At 38.1% G+C, this 18,883-nt stretch overlaps 1 protein-coding gene across 7 annotated transcripts in view; it reads right to left on the bottom strand.

Annotated features, from left to right (window-relative positions):
• Positions 1–177: 177 nt before the first annotated feature.
• LOC306887891 (caprin-1-like) overlaps positions 178–18,883 on the bottom strand; it is a 60,480-nt gene continuing 41,774 nt past the window's right edge. Inside the window, exons 1-19 of one of the 7 annotated variants that reach the window (XM_079445909.1) lie at positions 10,925–11,592; positions 10,603–10,734; positions 9,721–9,783; positions 9,531–9,617; positions 9,147–9,385; positions 8,982–9,064; positions 7,816–7,962; positions 7,679–7,728; positions 7,068–7,154; positions 6,796–6,975; positions 6,628–6,718; positions 4,927–4,979; positions 4,722–4,832; positions 4,507–4,635; positions 3,624–3,777; positions 3,329–3,529; positions 3,122–3,228; positions 2,954–3,014; positions 178–1,049 (exon numbers count right to left, since the gene is read on the bottom strand). In XM_079445909.1, the coding sequence (XP_079302035.1) occupies positions 985–1,049; positions 2,954–3,014; positions 3,122–3,228; positions 3,329–3,529; positions 3,624–3,777; positions 4,507–4,635; positions 4,722–4,832; positions 4,927–4,979; positions 6,628–6,718; positions 6,796–6,975; positions 7,068–7,154; positions 7,679–7,728; positions 7,816–7,962; positions 8,982–9,064; positions 9,147–9,385; positions 9,531–9,617; positions 9,721–9,783; positions 10,603–10,734 (2,040 nt within the window). In that variant the 5' untranslated portion in view covers positions 10,925–11,592 and the 3' untranslated portion in view covers positions 178–984. Of the gene's footprint in view, positions 1,050–2,386; positions 3,015–3,121; positions 3,229–3,328; positions 3,530–3,623; positions 3,778–4,506; positions 4,636–4,721; positions 4,833–4,926; positions 4,980–6,627; positions 6,719–6,795; positions 6,976–7,067; positions 7,155–7,678; positions 7,963–8,981; positions 9,065–9,146; positions 9,386–9,530; positions 9,618–9,720; positions 9,784–10,602; positions 10,735–10,924; positions 11,594–18,883 lie in introns of those variants that run through there. The other 6 variants (XM_079445908.1, XM_079445910.1, XM_079445905.1 and 3 more) reach the window with 6 other exon arrangements.

The raw sequence follows: 18,883 nt of genomic DNA, 5'->3' as shown, positions 1-18,883 counted from the left end.
ACTCAGTTCCTGGAGGGCCACAGCCCTGCAGAGTTTTATTCCAACCCTGCTCAAACACACAAAGCATGTAGTTTTCAAATAAGCCTGAAGGACTTGATTAGTTGGATCAGGTGTGTTTAATTAGGGTTGGATCTAAACTCTGCAGGGCTCCGGCCCTCCAGGAACTGAGTTTGACACCCCTGTGTTACACTATACTTAACCAGTCAAAAACCACTGAAAAATCTAAATAACAAACAAACCCTGTGCTTTAAGATATTAAATGCACAAGTGTGCTTTAAGAGTTTAAGATATTAAATGCACAAAGTGGCTTCAAAGAAGATTCTGTCGGCTCTTATGTAATACCTAATGTAATACATGTGTGAATAACTTTTAAAGTGTCTTGTCCTTCAAAAATCATTTATTAGTTAGCATTAATTCTAATCAACATTGATTGGAAGAAATACAATGAAGCAGTCATTCAGCCACATACATTACAATGCATTTCCTGTAAACCATTTGGCAGAGACAAAAAAAGAGAAAAATCACTTTACAATACAGTACGTACAAGTCAATTTTTCACATTCACTTAACAGTTCGTTTGGCCAAAAACCAAAGTGCCTTTGGTATACGGTGTACTTCACATTCATAATCTAGCGGCTGTTCCCAGCTACTAAGTCGTCATTCCACCAAGCTCAATTAAAATCCAGACGCCCATAATCAAAGGCACGTGTTCTGTCTCAAATGTGTAAAGGCTGTGCAATAGCATATGATTGAGAGAAAGCTTTGAGAGCTCTGAGCAATTACAGCGCTGGGAGTGCTATAGTCTCATTGATACTATGTTTTTCCCAAAACCATTGGTTGTGTCCTTATTGGTTGTGTCCTTACTTGCTAAGATGCGGTCTTCTAACTACATGATCTGGAGTGGCACGGCTCATGTTTGAGAGTCCAAACAGGTGGAGGAGATAAAAGGGTGGAACAGGGCTGATAATGGCTAAAGGACTGGGTTTAGCTGGTCTGTTGGGCAGCCATGGGACCCATTCCTCTGCTGGACCGATATGATCCCCCTCGTCCTGAAACCCAAATACATCAGAAAATCAATATAGAGTTAAATAGTCTAGTCATATTCAATGATGTTTTTAGGGCCAATTACAATGAGCACTTTCCATGCCTTTCAAATTGTATTGTGTTCATAAAACACCCATTAAATATGAACATAATGTGTCTTATACCACAAGTGTTAAATGCAAACCATCAATCCCAAAACCACAACAACAGATTCATCAGAACAGCACCATATATTATTATAGCATTTAAATACTCTCACAGTTGGACTGTAGTGCAACATGCAACAGTCTGGCTGTTCTTAACTAGACTTTGAAAAAAAAACTAAATGACATTAGAGATAAAAGGCACTGCAAATTTAATAAACTTAAACCATCTTAAGCAGCAATTAGAGCAAATGTCAGAAGCAATTCAAGTATTCTCAACAGGATTCTCTGAAATAGTCACATGACAGAGTATTCAGTTTATTTATTTTTGTAAAGCCCTCTTTTAGCTTTCCTAAAATTATGTACAATCCAACAAATAGCTGCTAATGTCCAGATCACACAAGATTATTTAACAGCATAGTTTGCCCCAAAATATATCTGTATTTCTTTCCATATAATTAGTGCCATGGCAATTTGCCACAATCACCCTCATATCATTCCAAACCCATATTTTTTTCTTCTGATGACAAAAGGAAATATTTTGCCACATGGTCTTGCACCTTGTTTTTATACAATGAAAGTGTATGAAACCAGCAGCAGTAAGAATCAAAAGTGACCAAAAAATATATAGAAAAATGTTTATAGAACTTTTATATTTATCTTTTAAAAGTAAAATTTGTCTTTTTGTCATGGTCACAATTGACTTCAATTGTATATATATATATAATTCTATATATAAAATAAGCGGTGTCAATATGGTAATGGTCTTTTTTTTCATCTCCCTCAATGAAACAAAAATACAGGTTTGGAACAAGAGATTTTTTTTTTTTTTTTATTTGTGAACTATTTTTTGGCTTGACAGAAGCAAGAAAAGCAGTGCATTGGATTGATTTGGAATAGCATCGTAGATCATGGAGGCAAACTTAGGGCCATTTTGTTGAATTAATGCTTCATGCCTAATTAAAATACATTTTTATCTTGTTGGAAAGCAGGATATAGTACATGACGCAAGAGGCAGAAAAGCAAACAGCAGAGTTGCAGAAAAAAACGGACCGATAAGTGGACCAATCACCTGCCTCCCCTTAAGAAGACTAAAGGAAACCAAGTCAACCTTCAACACTTTAGTAGACAGAGGGTCACAGGACAGGTGAGAGGATTTTCGAGCATGGAGAGCAAAAAGAAAGCAGCGGCAGACAAGCAGGTAATGCAACACATCTTTATTGAAACATTCTCTCAAGGAGTGACATGAGCATACAAAGGGCAGGACAACTGAAAAAAAAAAAAAAAAACCTCTTCAAATGAAATGGGGTGAACAAAAAAAACAAACAATTGATGCCTTCGGTACCCTATACACAGGCAAGAACCAAGTATGGGAAGGGGGGACAGGCCAACAAAATATCAAAAACACTCCTATGGTTTGAAACCGACAGTGGCAGTTATCTTTTTGCATTTTATTTTATAAAAAAAATAAATTAATGAAAATCTTTCAAGTTTACAGGAATATCTATGTTTTAAACATGACCTGGCTGAAAAATCACAACACTGACAGTTTCAGCTCTCCATTGTGTCTCTGTAAAACACATTAGTATATTAAAACTATCAAAGCGGGCTTACTTGAATCAATAAGCCAAAAAACAAAAAACCAAACCACTGATAGGAGTAAAAATATGGGCTGGGGGAAACATTCTCAATAACTGAATGTTCAAAGTGGCCAAAAAGAAACAAGTCTTCCCAAAGATTTTAGGATCGCATCGCTTGAGCATTACCTCGAGAGCAACCTCGAGGTCCCTGGGTAGCTCCTCGCTTGAAGCTTTGCTGATATCCATCCTGAAAAGAAAACACACGGGACTTTAAAACATACTCTATTATGTTAATGCATAGATGACTGCTCAAGTCTCCACAAATATGCATGGTATTTGTTTTCTTGAAGTTACCCGTTGGTAGGCGTTGTTGGAATAATCTCGCGGAGTGCTGAACTGAGTTTGACCGTATCCAGTGTTTGGAGTGTTGGGGAATGGAGCGCGATACCCATCGTATCCACCTAAACATTAAAAAAAAAAAAAAAAAAAAATTATGTTTTTTTAAAAACTGGATTTTTTCAGATTTTACATTGGATTTCAGACTAGCCTGTCTTGTTTCACCTCTAAATCCATTTGATGGTCCACGGTAGCCATTCAAAGCCCCTCTGGGATTTCTGGGTCCAGCTCGTTGCATTGCTCTGTTGCTGTAAAAGGACTGACCCGGCCGCCCAAACCCAGTGCCCTGCCCTGAGGGCTGCTGAGATGCAGACTGGTGTCCCCCTGCAGATGGAATACCTTGGTCTTGAGAATGGAAAGAGCCAACTATAAAGAAATAAAAACACAATTTTTATGAAGTTATAGTAGTTTACACTTTTAAAACTATAAAATGGCACGAATGTAGCAGCAATTCTCTTACCTGACTGGAGGGCATCTTGAGGCATTTCCTGTTGCTCAGCTGGAAGGGTGCCTTGTGCACTGAAGCCTTGACCGTAGCTATTCTGATACTGGTTGGAAATCTTCTGAGAGTCCATCTCATTGGTAGGAGGAACTGGAGCGTTCATATTGAATACCTAACAGAGGAGACAAAACGTGTAAGCATATCCAAAACTAGCATGTGGCTTGTAGTGGCTTTATTTGGTAGTATTATGTCATATCAGCCAATATGGCTGTTTTCATGGCACAAACTGGTTTTACGAAATTAAGTTAATAAACAATTAGACATTTAAAAGGAGATAAAGTATAGACAAATAGAATTTACACTAAGATAAAAATGCAAAGATTGTTTTGTTGCACTACTTTACGATTTACTAAACACATTCTTTAGAAAACATTTTTCGATTGTTCACTGACCGACAATAACGGTTCATCCACAAATTATATACAACAGGCTTGAACATGATAAACTCAAAAGGTTCATATCCTTTTAAACAAAACAAGCCTGTCAAGGGCCATTCACACAGAATGCGTTCTTGCATGTAAAAACACTAGATGTGGGGCAGTGGAAAGAAATAAGCCTAAGCTCTAAAGTTGTGTGGGGTTTTTTTTTTGTACTTTTTTAGAACACTGCATCATGTGTGAAACACTGCAAAACATGCAAGACATGAGCAGAACAATTAAACGTGTCAGCGTAACACTTGTTTACATAGAAAACCAATGGAAAAATAGCGTAATGTAATGCAAAAATGTGTTCTTTGCGAACGGCCCCCTTACACAGCATGAAAAACAACAGAAGCAGAATGGAGAGACAAACTCTGAGGGGGTGAGTTTGGAGAGAGTGGAGTAGACAGGTTGAGGCCTACCGCTTGCATGGACTGGAATGGAGCTGCGTTAACGTTGATGCCACTGTGAAGGGGTTTGGAGACAGGCTGAAACACCTGGGGCTGAGAGGAAGGGGTGGGGGTCTGCTCAGACGACAGGGGCATGGAGACCTAGGGTGTATATCCTACATCACTCACATATCTAAGCCATAGTGTACACACAGCATCTGCGAAACCACTGCGGTGTGCGCCGTTACCTGCAGGGGGTCAATGGAGTCTGACTGTGGTCGTGGTTCAGAGTTATGAGGGGTCTGATAGAGAGGGGGTGTGGAGGAGTAGGCCTCCTTTGGAGCAGAGACCATGGGGACCTGGAAGGCCAAACAGAGTTTTAGGACAGCCATTTCAGGAATGCCATTTCAGACAGATACCACTTGAAAGCATGTTTCTGCTAATTTAACTTACTTGTGTCGGTTCAGGCTGCACAGAAAGAGCATTGTGTTGGGGTAGTCGGGATTCTGTGTGAGCAAAAAAAAAAAAAACATTGAAAGAGTAACAGTTTAGGATATTACTGACAGGAAATAAAGTGGTACACATACAGAAAAAAAAAAATAGAATAGTTAATCCAGTTACTAAACCTCATGGGGGCATCAAATGTTTTCTTAAATTGTGCAAGGGTAACATTCTTTAAAACTATTAAAAATTGTTTTAAGTAATTGAAATAAAATTAAAAACCTAACTTCAATTATTGGAAATGTTGCCTTGGCAACTATGGGTGGCCAAACGCTAGACGATTTTCAAATCAACCATTTTTAAAACCATGGGATACCACAGACATGAAGACAGTTTCACCCGATTGTTAAGGCCATTGCACATTGAGTCCGAATTTTTCGTCTGAAATTTTCGCACGTTGAAAAATATGTACGACCTCACGTTTTGTCAATCACATTTGCACACTGCCTCCGAAATTTTCGTCTGTCAAAATAAAATTTGGATCGGGTTCGATTTTTTGCGTTTTTCGCATCCGTATAAAGTATTTTGAGATACTTTGAGAAGGTGTTTTGACAATTCAGAGCCACCGTACAAGCGAAAGCCAAAATCCAAAATAGTGTCAGACAAATTAATACACTTCGTCTTGCAGCACAGAGCACTTTATGACAAACAAATTGCGGAATACAAAGATACAGAATATAAAGAACTGCTGTAGCCTATTTTTTTTTATGCCTGGCGCGCACCTTTCCGATGCAGCAGTTTGTTGTGTGTGTGTGTGTGTGTGTGTGTCTGTGGGCGTATCCATACCTCAGACAGTCTCTGTTCAGGATAAATTGGTTCACGGAAATTGGTGTTGTTCTTTTTATTATGTGGATTCAGTATCGCTAGCAAAGTATCAAACTGAGGCACTGACATCCTGAAATAAACTTTGAATCTCTCGGGATAATCCCGCAGCTCTTTGATAAGGAGGTGGAACCTTCCTCTCTGCGCAATCTAAGGATTGGATGGACCCAATATTTCCTTTTTCTTTTTTTAAAAAGAGAGAGGACAACAAAATCATCCTCACTGCTTGAAGACATTTTGTATAGTTTTGCAATTTTTTTCGCAACGGATTAATTAAAACGCATCGGACTCAGTGTGCAAGGTCTCTGTGCGTGACGAATTTTTAAGATTGCGAATGCGAAAAAACGCATGTGAAAATTTCGGACTCAGTGTGCAGAGACCTTTAGCCTTAAAATGCACACACTAAACGATTCGACCAGACCGCGAGACCACACACACTTGTAGACTGTAGGAACGATTTCACAGTGACACAAGATCTCACGGAGACTGGCGAGATCAAACGTGACTAGAGAATAAAAAAAGAAATCACCATAAAATAAAGTGTTACCACAAATGCTTTAATTTTAATTAAACTATACTAAAATACAACTACATTCTACCCTTCACCGTAGCTCTCAAATATGACAGATTTAAACAGATATTATTCATTGGACATTTGGCCATATAATCCAAAAACCAACAGAATCTGATGATGTGATTGATGCCCAACCTGACACGATGGCTCTAAAGGTGCCATATTTGATTGAGAAAAACTAAACCAAAACAAACCCTACCATGTGAGACACCATGAGGGTGAGTTTCAGAGCAAAGTATTAAAATCTGTATACCAACCTGGTGGACAGACCATCTGCGGAGGTTTCATTGGCTGCGCTGACACAATAGCAGGATCTAGAGGCGGTCCCTCAAACTCCAGCATGGAGTCCTACGTTACATTACAGATGAGTTAGAAAAGACCTCTGCAACCCTTGAAGTACAATGAATGACAAATTCCATTTTTACCTGCATGAAGTTGAAGGTACCCTGCATTTGAGCCATGAGATCTTGGACTGCCTGCTTTCGGACCACGGGATCTGTTGCAGGGGGAGGGAGGACGGCGTTCAGTGTGTGTGGTTCTGAGCTGACCAGAGCCGGGCTCATGGCTGCAGGTGGCTGCTGTGGTTGCTGGAGGGCACTAACTGCCTAAAAAAAGCAATGATCACGGTGTAAGCACCATTTGGCCAAAGGTTGCTAACAATTCTGGTGCTTTCCTTGACAAATCAGGTCTACTATACCTGAGAACTTGTGTTCCACTCTGCTCCTTGTTGCTCCTTGACACTGCTGCTGTAGGAGGCTTCTGGAATGAACTGTCTGTTTACAAACTATAAGGAAAAAGAAGTGCGGGTCATTAAGAACATATGACTGCAGTTGTGTAATTTGGAGAATGTTTTCTTGCCTTGCACAAAATATGAATTTACATAAAGCATGCACATTAAACAGGGCTTTTCACTTTATCAGTCTAAACACCATTTTTAAACCCCAGGTAGAGGAATGTTTCACACTTGTAATTTAGAAGCAGGTTAGCACTGCTTGTTACCTATGGTTAAGAAACCCAGCTCGCAAGCAGGGTTAACAAAGCTTTTGCAAAACTCATGTCAGAATGTTTCAGCTAGATGATTAGCAGCAGACACTAGCATTCTCAGCTCTGTCAAAATAAAAGTCTTATGCACCGTCAAAATAAACGTTTGACGAATCAGCCAAACAGAAAAACGTATGGCAATAAAAAATGTGCAATAAAAAGTGAAGCAAGATAACCCAGGATTCCGTTCACCTGGGGTTTAGAACGTCCCAGTATTAACTATTTCAAGTGTGAAAATCCCTAAAGTGTAGTAATATCAATTCACACCTCTGTTGCTTCAACCTCAATAGTTTCTGTGTATTCTTGAGCGCTTCCCTCTGTGAAAAGACAAGAACATCGATGTGAGCTGTCAGCTGTACGAGGAAGCATTTCTTTGGTCTGAAATTTGATGGCTTTGTTTTTACCTGGCTCAGCAGGGCGTTCCTCACTCTCTGAAGACTCCACTGCTGCGGCCCCCGTCTCCTCTTCACACACTCCATTCTGATGTGTTTGAGCACGATCAAAGTACCCACTTAGTAGCATCTTGTCCAAGCTTTCCTTAAGGGCTTTGTCTGTTCAACACACAAAAAACAGGTTAACATAAGGGGTCAATGTTTAGCAAGGCCCAGTTAGTCTGCTGACAGATGTTAACTTCAATATAGCCCACAAAAATGGCAACAATATCAGCGAACAAGGTCTCATAGGCTGAGTCCGCAAAATTTGATACTATCATGATTCCCACCCTCTCTGTAGGGAATACGCAGGCAGGCCCTGTCCATCATTAAAACCTCCAGCAGAGAGGCTTTGTGCAGACCACTGGCTGCCTGCCCAGCTGCTGACGTGGGTCACAAGTCAGCACGAAGCATTGCTGACCCTTCATGGGGTCGAGACAGAGTACAGCTTTCAAAAAACATGGCAAGTGGCACCATTCATAGAGAGGCCAAGCGAGGGATAGCCCCATTCGTATTCAGACTCACTGGAGAGCAAATATTGGTTTGATTATACAGTCGGCATTACTCAAAACCATTCTGACAATTGTAAAAAATAATAATTCTGACAATTACAACAAGCAGTGACTCGTGCAAACAAAAGAATCTTACAAACTAGTTCATTTTAACTTTCATGAAACAACCTCAAACTCACTCTTGCGTTACCAAGTATCAGATTCACTCAAGCTATGAATAGTTCAAGAGACCGTGTTCGCAACCAACTCCCTCACAGAATTGTGAAACAGTTTTGGATTGTGTTCGAAATAAAGCAGAGACCTTTAATGTCATGCAAGTCCCACAATCCTAAAATGTACTTCACTCATTTGACAATGTTAAAAATGTACAGGACTCAAGTGACAGTTAAAAAAAAAATACACGTTTACAATAGAGCTTTGTTTAACAATAATGGTATTCTTTAATAAACAAATGGCACTCTTAAAAAAAATAAAAAATCCCCACATAAAGACTTTTTATTTATTCATTCCTATATGTATATATAAACCATTACAGTTTAAAAAGTAAATATTTCAGGTCCAGTTGTCCAGCTAAATTGACTGTAAAGTCCAGAAAAAAATAAATAAATAAATAAATAAATTGCTTACATGTGGTTCCTGCCACAGCTTTATCCCTTCCTTCCAAAAGCTCCCACAAATGCATGGATGCTTCCTCAAACTGCTCAGCCAGCCTAGAATCAAAAATCATTATGATAATACACGCTAAATCTACCAACACAAATTAACTGAACAGCGTAAATGAACTGTCCTCACCTTACACTAGAGTCCCGCTCAGGCCCAATTAGCTTGTAGAACTCATCCAGGCCCATTAGCTCTGACTCTGTGAGTACGGGGGCATCCCCACTGGACTGAGTCAGGTCCTGCCTCACGATTTCCTCCCCCAACTGCTCCAGCAGGTACTGCACCTCCAGCACTGCCTTCAGTCGCTTGCGCTCCACCTCCTCCCTCTTCAGCTGCTCCCGTCGTGCCACCTTTTTCACTGTTTTCTGGATCTACAAGAAAGCAATCAAAACATTTTTTATATAAACTCGGCGTGAATGTAAAAGTGAATGTAGATGCTGAGATGAAACAGAGGTTGGGCGCCAAGTACAAAACAGGGTCATGTTAGGTAAACTTCAATCATAAACACACACATACCTCCACATTTAAAGCCAGGAAGTTCTTCTGCAACTCACGGGCAAAGTCCAAGTTGTGAGCCACCTCCGGAGCTTTAGATAAAGCCTCCTACACATGAAACAAAGAAGCATATGTATTTAATACATAAAGGAAGAGAGTTGATATGTGTGAGCACAAAGGACTAGAACTGAATAGCGTATACTGCACATACCAGCTGATCCTGGTTGAGACGTTCTCCTTTGTTCTTCCTTGTCTGGTAGTCATCCAGCTTGCTCTTAACAGAGAGTTTGCTCATGTTAATGGTGAGGAGTGGAATGCAGATTAAAATGTAAATTCCACATAAGCCATCAGATGCACGCATCTTTATGTAATCCTGACACAATTTATGCATTTATACTACTGAGCAGTCTGTTTTCACACTATATTTCTGGTTGAGGCTCATAGTAAATTAAGACACTAGTCATGCGCTATTTTTTTTATAAGCATTCATTAAACTTTACTACACTAAAATTACAGAAACCCAATGATTTAAGAACAGTTTTAAAGTGAGAAACAAATTCAATTCATGTTCTAATTTTAACTGCATTACTGACATGTGTGACATGACAACATCAGCTAAAAAGTATTATGAAAAAAATTGGAAATGATAGATTTCCGAGTGAAATAGGATATTCAATGTTGAGAAAAAATGGATGAGATGGGACTTGATCTTATCCATCGTTAACTGATTTGGTCATACAAAGTGGCCATTTCATGCTACAAATGGAGCCAGTTATTGCAGTTGATTGTGGTGATCAACTGACCTACAATAACCACTTTGATAAAGGCATTTCGGCAGACACAATGGACTTTCAATGTCCGTTAAATCAATCATTATTTACTGTCATCACCCAAATATTCATTGATGTTATGCTAATCTGCATTATATCACTGGATCAAGTACTAGCAAGATTTTTATCAAAGCTTTTGATGAAATATCATAAAAAAATATATATTTAGAATTACATGTACTGATAAACTATACACAATATTCCCAGGAATGGTGTATTAAGTAAATAGGGTCAAGCTTGATTTCACGTTAACAATCAATTACCTTTTTCTTTTCCATGTTGCGAACCTTCTTGTCAATTACACCAAGTACTTGCTTGAGGGCTTCAGATGGCGCAGAGGCCAAATCCGGACTGGAGGAGTGAACAGCATTGTCGCCAGTGGTCACTGATGGCATCTGGAAAGATAAAGCCAAAGAATATTTGTCATCAGTTTGCTCAGAAGACAAAAATAATTAAGACTTAAGACTTAATTACCAACATAATGTATGAAAATCAATAATACTCAATCTATTGTCAATGATATACTAACTACACAGGTCAAAAATATTCAGATTTAGTATTTCTAAAACTAGTCAAAATGTAAACCTGCGTTTATGGTCCAGAGAGCAAACAAAGGTCTTTCAGTTATCCCAAATGAAGACTCTGAAACCCCCATCTGTCTGGGATGAACCTCAGTTTTCCCAATCAATTCTGATATAATCGAATCGCCACTCATCCACAACAGATCAGAAAGAAAACGACATTTTTGCAGCACATTTAGTGTAACTCGGAGTAATCTTAAAAAGCTTTTAAGTCTAGTAGACTCAAATCTTTCTTGGCTGGATGGTCAGACTGCTGGCCAGGAGCACATCCCTTGAGCTCTATTAGCTGCACGTATTAACACACAACAGAAGAACTGAGCAATCAGCCATAACATAACACACAAACGTAAACATATAAACACAAAAGCGCTATTAGAGAATCATACTGTAATCGCGTGCTATTAGATTCTCTAAGTTAGCGAACTGTGAGCGTTAGCCGCTAGCTTGAGCTGCCCATCGCTTTCATGGATGCAGAACACTGACAATCCTTATGATGGTAGCGTCTTACCTTTACTTTCAATGTTTTGAAAGATATATTTGTATAATACAGTTGTATTTCAGTATTTTAGATGTTATTTTCTGCAAGTACAACAAACGCTCCCCGGCAACTCCAGCAGCTCCGCGAGTTTCGTCTCAACAATGCAGAAGCGCTGAAGGACCCTTATAGGTGTCTGTGTTTGTGCCTGAACTCATCTCCAAAAGCAGGTATAATTTAGAAACAGATTTATAAATAAGTTGAATTCTGTAAAGAAAAAAAAAAACATATATATATATATATATATAAATATAAATATTCTCTCCATAAGTGAGGCCGATGCGATACGCATCTCGACGCATAGAGAACGATACGATACATTGAAGATACATATGAAGCAGCTAGCTATGCGATGCGATGCGATGCAATACGATGCGATGGAAAAAATATGGTCGCTTTTATTTCTTTGGTTCAGACAGAGAGCAAATCATAAATTAATTTATGTGTCTTCTGACTTTTAACGCCTCGAGGCCTGTTTCATAAAACAAGTTTACCAAACAGGCCAGGCTTATTTAAGTTAGTTTGACTCACTGTCAAATGATTTGGTTCCATAAAGCAAATTTAACAAAGATCAACCTCAGTCACTGTGGCTACTTCTGCTGGAAATCTAACCTGGTTCAGGGCAGGCAAACTGTGGCTAAGCTGAGCTCACTGACCAATAGAAATGCAATGATATTACCACTGACTCTCATATACTATCATAGCCAGCTGTACCTTTTATAGTTAGAACAGATAGCATTAGAACATTACAATCTAACATGGCTCTTTAAAGCATTAACAATCACTAAACTAAAAGTTAAAATCACTAAATTAAAACTACATTTTAACTGCTATAAGAAACACACATTAACTCATCTGAGTTTAGTAATTAGGACTATTAGCTTACATTTTATTTACCCATTAATAGTCCCTTTACAGATACTGCTATCATAAAATGCATATTTGACTAAGTCTGTTAAACTCGTCCACTCGGGTAAACCCACTCCTGACAGCAGAATGCATATATTTTCATGACTTTCTAACATTTACATACTCGTGACATCAGTTATGCACTAAGGAAAAATATATTCGCTGTTTGCCATGGTGGGTCGATTTGATCCATGATCGACATTATAAGGGCTGCTTAAGAATACGCGTGCACAAATTAGTTAGATTGTGTGAATTTACATTGTCGTTTAACCGCTTTAGCCCCGATTGATGCCACTGCCAGCATTTGCGCTTGCTCTCTCTCGATTGATTTGTTAGGTTATTTCAAGTCAGGTTTTGGATTTTAATTCCCGCTTTTCTTCAGGTCTCTGCAGTGTTGTGATTGGTCATATTAAGAGAAAGACCTTGAGAAAGAGTTTCGAGAGGAGAAATCAATCTACATATAAAATACTGGTCACAGGTTATTGGTCACTTTCTAAACAATAAAAGTGTAGCGCATCCACTAGTAATTATATATAAATAAATCGGTTATTACCGATGCAAATATGTTAGAAACGATGCATCGCGATACAAATGCCAACTTGTATCCGATGCATACCTTTTTATTATTTTTTTGCGGATGCACCGAGAGAATCGTGGAATCTTCCAATACATACAGTAAATATGCAATATGTATGTCGGAGCATCTATTTAAAAATTTATAGAGAGAGAGAGAGAGAGAGAGAAAATTCCCGTTCACAATTTTGAAAGCGTTTTCTTTCGATTATTTCACTGTTGAAGCATTTCAAAACTAAAGTAGCTAATGGAAAGGACTGTAAAATAAAATTCACCCCAGCGGGTGTAGAATCAGAATTTGTATCAGGTGTTGTAGGCTATAATAATTCATATTGGAAAAATGCAAATTATAAGTATAAAATTGTACAATAAATGTATAAAAATATTTCACCTCAAAAGTTTGGCCTTGCTGCAGAGATCTGTGTTATTAGGTTTCCTCCACTAGAGGCCAGACATAGGCTGGAGCTGTGCAGTGATTCAGACAAAAGCTCTGTGAACATTTCTCATTGATGGTTACAAGCTTCTATGACAAATATACAATCTGGTGTGTAAGTCATAGTGAAACACTTTCCACCAAGGCAATATCCTTCACATAGACACTAATATTAAATATATATTATTATCATTTTAATGTCTAAGGATAACACAAAACATGTATTATTATTATGATATCTGTTCACAGATGATATTGTTCAGTGGCTTGAAATATTAGATATCTTCAATGAAAATCATGTCTTGCTTTATGTGCAGGGATACTCTCTTTCCTGATTCGGTATGTCTGATGGCCACAAGCTTAAGTTGCCCTGCCATTTAGTGTGCTATAGTATCACCGCAAAGTGCAGTCGTAAGAGAACCCTTTCGTCTGAGGAATAAGGAATTTATTTGCACTGACGGGAAAGGGGACTTTTTTTTTTTTTTGAGCCTATAGAAAAATGACAACCAGAAGTGATGTAGCCACCCACAAACATGCAAGGCTACACACATGCATGCGTCTCTCATGTATGGCCTCCTGAAATTAATCTTTTATGTGGATGTCTGTGTTCTCTGAATAATTATCTCTGCTTTATCGGTCAAAATCCCTGATCAGCCCCAATATTCGTACAGCTATGTCAGGCTGTGCTTGTGTCTGCCACCATCAAGATTAATGATGTTTTACTGAAGAGCTGGTAAGCTTCTTTCGGTGTCCCACATGTCCTCCAAAAGCTTTTCAAGAGAGTCTGTTTCTGCATCTTTTCCATAAGAGTGCTTGTATTCAAAATAAACCACACTGACTAGTCTCTAGTAGTGATATCATATTGTCATTGGTGAATCATGAATTGACACTGTGAAAGAACTATACTGTCCAACCAATGTAATGTCTATAATGCTATATAAATCACTCTCTATGGAGCTCAAAGCTCAAACATGATCCCATCAGGGGATTTGAACAGCTCTGTGTCTTTTCCATGATTCAGTAATTTATGTTTTTGTTATTCTTCAATATGGTCTGGTTTTGGCTCACCATTTCTTACGGTCTCATCTCTGAAGAAGACTGCATGAGATATGAAAAGCTGTGTGTGGGATTTACTGTCGTTATTGACATCAACACATTATTTATGGTACGAACAGGCGCAGAAAATTTGTAGACAAACTCGATTGGAATTTTGGCACATTGCAGCAAGGCATATATTTTTAGTGATTTAGGAAAAGTTAGTGCTGAAGTGAGTGGTGAAGAAAACTGTCTCTATCAGGAATTACATAACAACAAGGGCTTATATATAACCAAAAATTATAAGTTATCTAAAAATATATATTTTATATGGCATTTTCACATAATTTTTATATTTTGTAGGTGATGACATTCTAATTCAGGGGTGTTCAGCTTTTTATGGTGGATAGAGAGACAAATAATTTAATACAATAAACATTTGCATTATAATAATTATTGATATACTACCATTCAAAATTATGGGGTCAGTAAATTTTTTTTAAGAAATAGCAAGGACTCATTAAATTGATTGAGCGTGTCTGTAAAGACAATGCAAAAATCGATTTCAAATAATCTCTGTTCTTTAGAATTTTATATTTATCGAAGACTCCTGAAAAAAAAATGTATCACAGTTTCCACACAATATTAGGCAGCACAACTGTTTTCAACATTGATAATAATAATAATAAGAAGAAATAAGTAGAATGATTTCTGAATGATCATGTAAGACTAAAGACTGGGCTAATGGAGTAACAATTCAGCTTCACAAGCCTAAATATTTTGCTGAATTTCTTTTAATTTATATTGTATTTTTGACAGACCATAGTTTGAGATCAAACAGTGATAAACTGTGGTCCATAGACACAAAACAACCAAGGATCATCTTCATTAGCCCTCCTTCTTTCAGTCTGTTATCTCATTTTCACTAATACAATCCGACGGGAGAGATATGCAGACTGGAAGACTGAAGAGGAGGATAATTGCATCCATGGTTGCTGTCGCCGCCATGTTGTTTCATTTGCGTGTGAGGTCCCAGAGAGCATTTAAATCTGTCGTAGTCAGGAGTGGGAGAGATGGCAGCAAAAGACACAAACAAATGGTAAGCGTTTGGATTGTGAAAAGATCCCAACCACATGAAAGAACTCGATTACTGGTCTCTCTGCACAGTTGATGAGCCCAGAAAAAAGTAAAGTGAAAGCTGGGGTGAAAAAAGCAAAGAGAAATGCAAAGTCGTTGAGGCCACTCCTAGCAAGCGTCTTGGAAGCAAGACTTGATGATGGCCCACAAATCTCCAGGCAGAGTAGTGACATATGGTGCTACAAACAGGCTGAAGCTGATCCTGAGCCAGGAGCAGCATCTCAGACACAGAGAGTTATGATGGCAATCAGCACTGTGTCCAAAAATGTTTGCTTCATGCTTCACATGGGAGACGAGAGACAAAAAATGACAAGAGACATCGCAGCGAGTTCAAAAATTCTGAGTTTGTTCATAAAATCATAAACCTGTTCTCTGTTTTTAGAAGTTAGTCAGTGTTGCCTACAATTGTGTCCACCTGTGATGATACTGTATTTCAGCATGTCCTTGAAAACACTGGCCTCAAATCTGAACACAAAACAAATGCACAAGCCAAAGACGGATTTGCTTGAATACAATAATCACTGGAGTTAATCAGACTAATATGTAGCCATGTGAGAGCTGTTTTCATCTTAGCAACCTGAATGTAAACAGAGAAGAAACCTCTAATAAACTGCACGAGAACGTCTGGATTCAATGCCCGTTCCATTCACCCGGTATCCCCTAAATCATATCAAAGACAGACTTCTTGTAGTACCAGTAACCATTACAGCATCCATTCATCGGTGAGCAGTTGTTTACTGCATGTATATACTCAAGATGTCAAGTTGCACACCTAGGTGTCAGAGAGAATGGTAAAATAATCTTAAACAGGAGATGGCGCTAATCTCTCAAAAGACACTTTTTTTACTTAGGAGAATGTAAACATGAACAGCAGGGTAAAAATTACTATCATCATAGAAAGAAAATTAATGATTGAACTGTCACTGGTGCATACAAGATACTTTACATCCATCAGTGCTTCCTAACTGGGGCCCTCAAGGGGACCTATAAGCTTTAAATTCAGCTAAAACAACTAAAAATCAAGATATTTCTTAAATTAATTCACCCATAAACTAATGGAATTCCACAGTTTAGGTATTTTAAATTAATAATTGAATTATAATTAGTTTTGCAAGTTTTTGAATATTGTTGTGTAAAAAAGGTTGAGAACCCCTGCATTATATTTGTGCATTTAATAAACACTTTTATCCTAAAGAAATTATTTTGCATTCAAGGTATGGCCTACATTATATCTGAGGTACCAGCAGAGATGAGAAGAAAAAATAAACGGGTCAGGGGAAGATGATTTTGTTTAATAGTGTCTAACAGAAATGTTGTAATGAAGAGAAGCAGATAACAGAACATAACCTGTCTATCATGACCCGGAAAACAGTAATAACTTCCTGCATATTAGTCAAACGTATTGACATCAGCATGGTTATGATTCAGCTTCAGGTAAAGACAGCTGTGCTGATATTTCAGACCAACAGCACATTATGAGAGTTTTAGTGCATTTATAGTACAGTAAAATAATAAGGTAAAAAAATAAAAAGTTACTTTTATGTATTTAACATTTCTAACATCCAAACAAAATCAAACCATGATCAGCCATTTCCAAGCATTGTTTCCGAAGGATCAATAATATGTTCTGTGCACACTGACTGCCCACGTATTTCCGCTAAAATCTCAGTTCTATACAAGTTTCCGGGATGAAATTCTTACAAAGCAAACTGTGGTAGTAGCAATCCATTTCTTTCATATACTATAATGTTTTATATTCTATATATTTGAACTACAGTGAATATAAAATGTTGTATATTATACTAAAACATAACTTCCAATGTGTTTCAGAAGCTTTAAATGCCTTACTGTAAAGTTGGATTTTAGTAATATTTCTGTGTCTTGCTGTTTGACACTTCCTTAAGATTTAAATTTGTGCTTAATTTTCTCACAATTTCCATACACTGCACTCTACCCGAAACTGCAGTGGCCACTGAGGTTAAATGTGAAAGCAATCGTATAGTCCATCCACAGACTGACAGCCTATCAGTAGCTGACAGTAACTAGCTGTTGTTTCAAATGAACACAACAAATTCTTAGTCAATAACTAGACATCTGAATAAACAAATTAAAGAGATCCAGCTATACTCATATTAATACAGACATGCTCTCTCCCTCATTCTTTGCCCAAGTCAAAAAACACTCTTTGAACACTTTCTGTCATTTAGGCTATAGTTCAGTTGCCTGAGCTTCAGGAGATCCATTCCTTTTCACACCTCGACAGAGCTGTGACCGTCTGCTTGCAGTCTGAGGAAGAGGAGGGAGTTGACTGCGCCGTCCCGGGCCAAGCTCTTCTCTTCAGATGTGGGACGCTGAGTAATGGCCATACATCCTTCAGCACTCCTCTGCCTTCACATTCTGCCCCGTATTAAAGACATGGAGTGAATTTATTGGTTGAAAAACCGCAGGGGCCCCACAAACACTTCAGCTGAAGCCTTGCTCCCGCTGCACTGCAGACCAGCGCTGGAATTCACCAGATGCCGCTCTGATTCTGCTCTCTCTTCTTCATCCGTTGAAGAATCCAGCCATGCCTCACTCTTCTTTTCCATCTTTCCTCTTAGTCTGTCCACTTCACCCTCATTGACCCGCCATCCATCTGGGCCTGTCCTCATATCTGTGTGCATCACTGGTAGCGCAGCTCGACTGGTTTTTACTACACATCTGTATTCTCATGGGTTATCTAGTTTTCAGTTTTATTGTGTTTATCTGTTTCTGTTCTTTAATCTGCTGTGGTTTGTTGCTGTTGAATCTACCAATTCCCGCTACATGTTCTATTACCTCTAGAAGACCTCAAGAAATTGCTTGGTGACACTGTTCTGTGAAACATAAAAACATCCAGAAGTCTTTAGTTATATACTGATTTGAGAGCATTTCATTGGAAAAAACTTTGTAGTGAATAATAATAATATTTTTTTGTCCTTTTGTGGATGGTAAAAGGTGAGCAATGACAGGAAATATTGAGGAAAAGAGCATGACACAGGTTGCATTTGAACCCAAAATATCTTTCTTTTTGAAAGAAATTAATTGTTTTATTCAGCAAAGATCCACTAAATTGAGCAAAAGTCATTTAAAATGTTACAAAAGAATTCTACTTCAAATTATTTATTTTATTTTATTATTTCTTTAAAATTTTCTATTCAACAAATAATATTGAAAAACACATTTGTTTCCACAAAAAAACCAGAACTGTTTTCAACTGGGATAATAAAGAGGCATTTTTTAAACATTTTTTAACAAATTTTAAATCATTATATTACAATGATTTCTGAAGGATGATGTGACACTGAAAATTGAAGAAATGG

This window comes from Barbus barbus, assembly GCF_936440315.1.
Source record: "Barbus barbus genome assembly, chromosome: 2".
Classification (NCBI taxonomy): Eukaryota; Metazoa; Chordata; class Actinopteri; order Cypriniformes; family Cyprinidae; genus Barbus; species Barbus barbus.
Note: the sequence above shows the minus strand (reverse complement) of the source record. Positions and strands in the feature narration are given on the sequence as shown.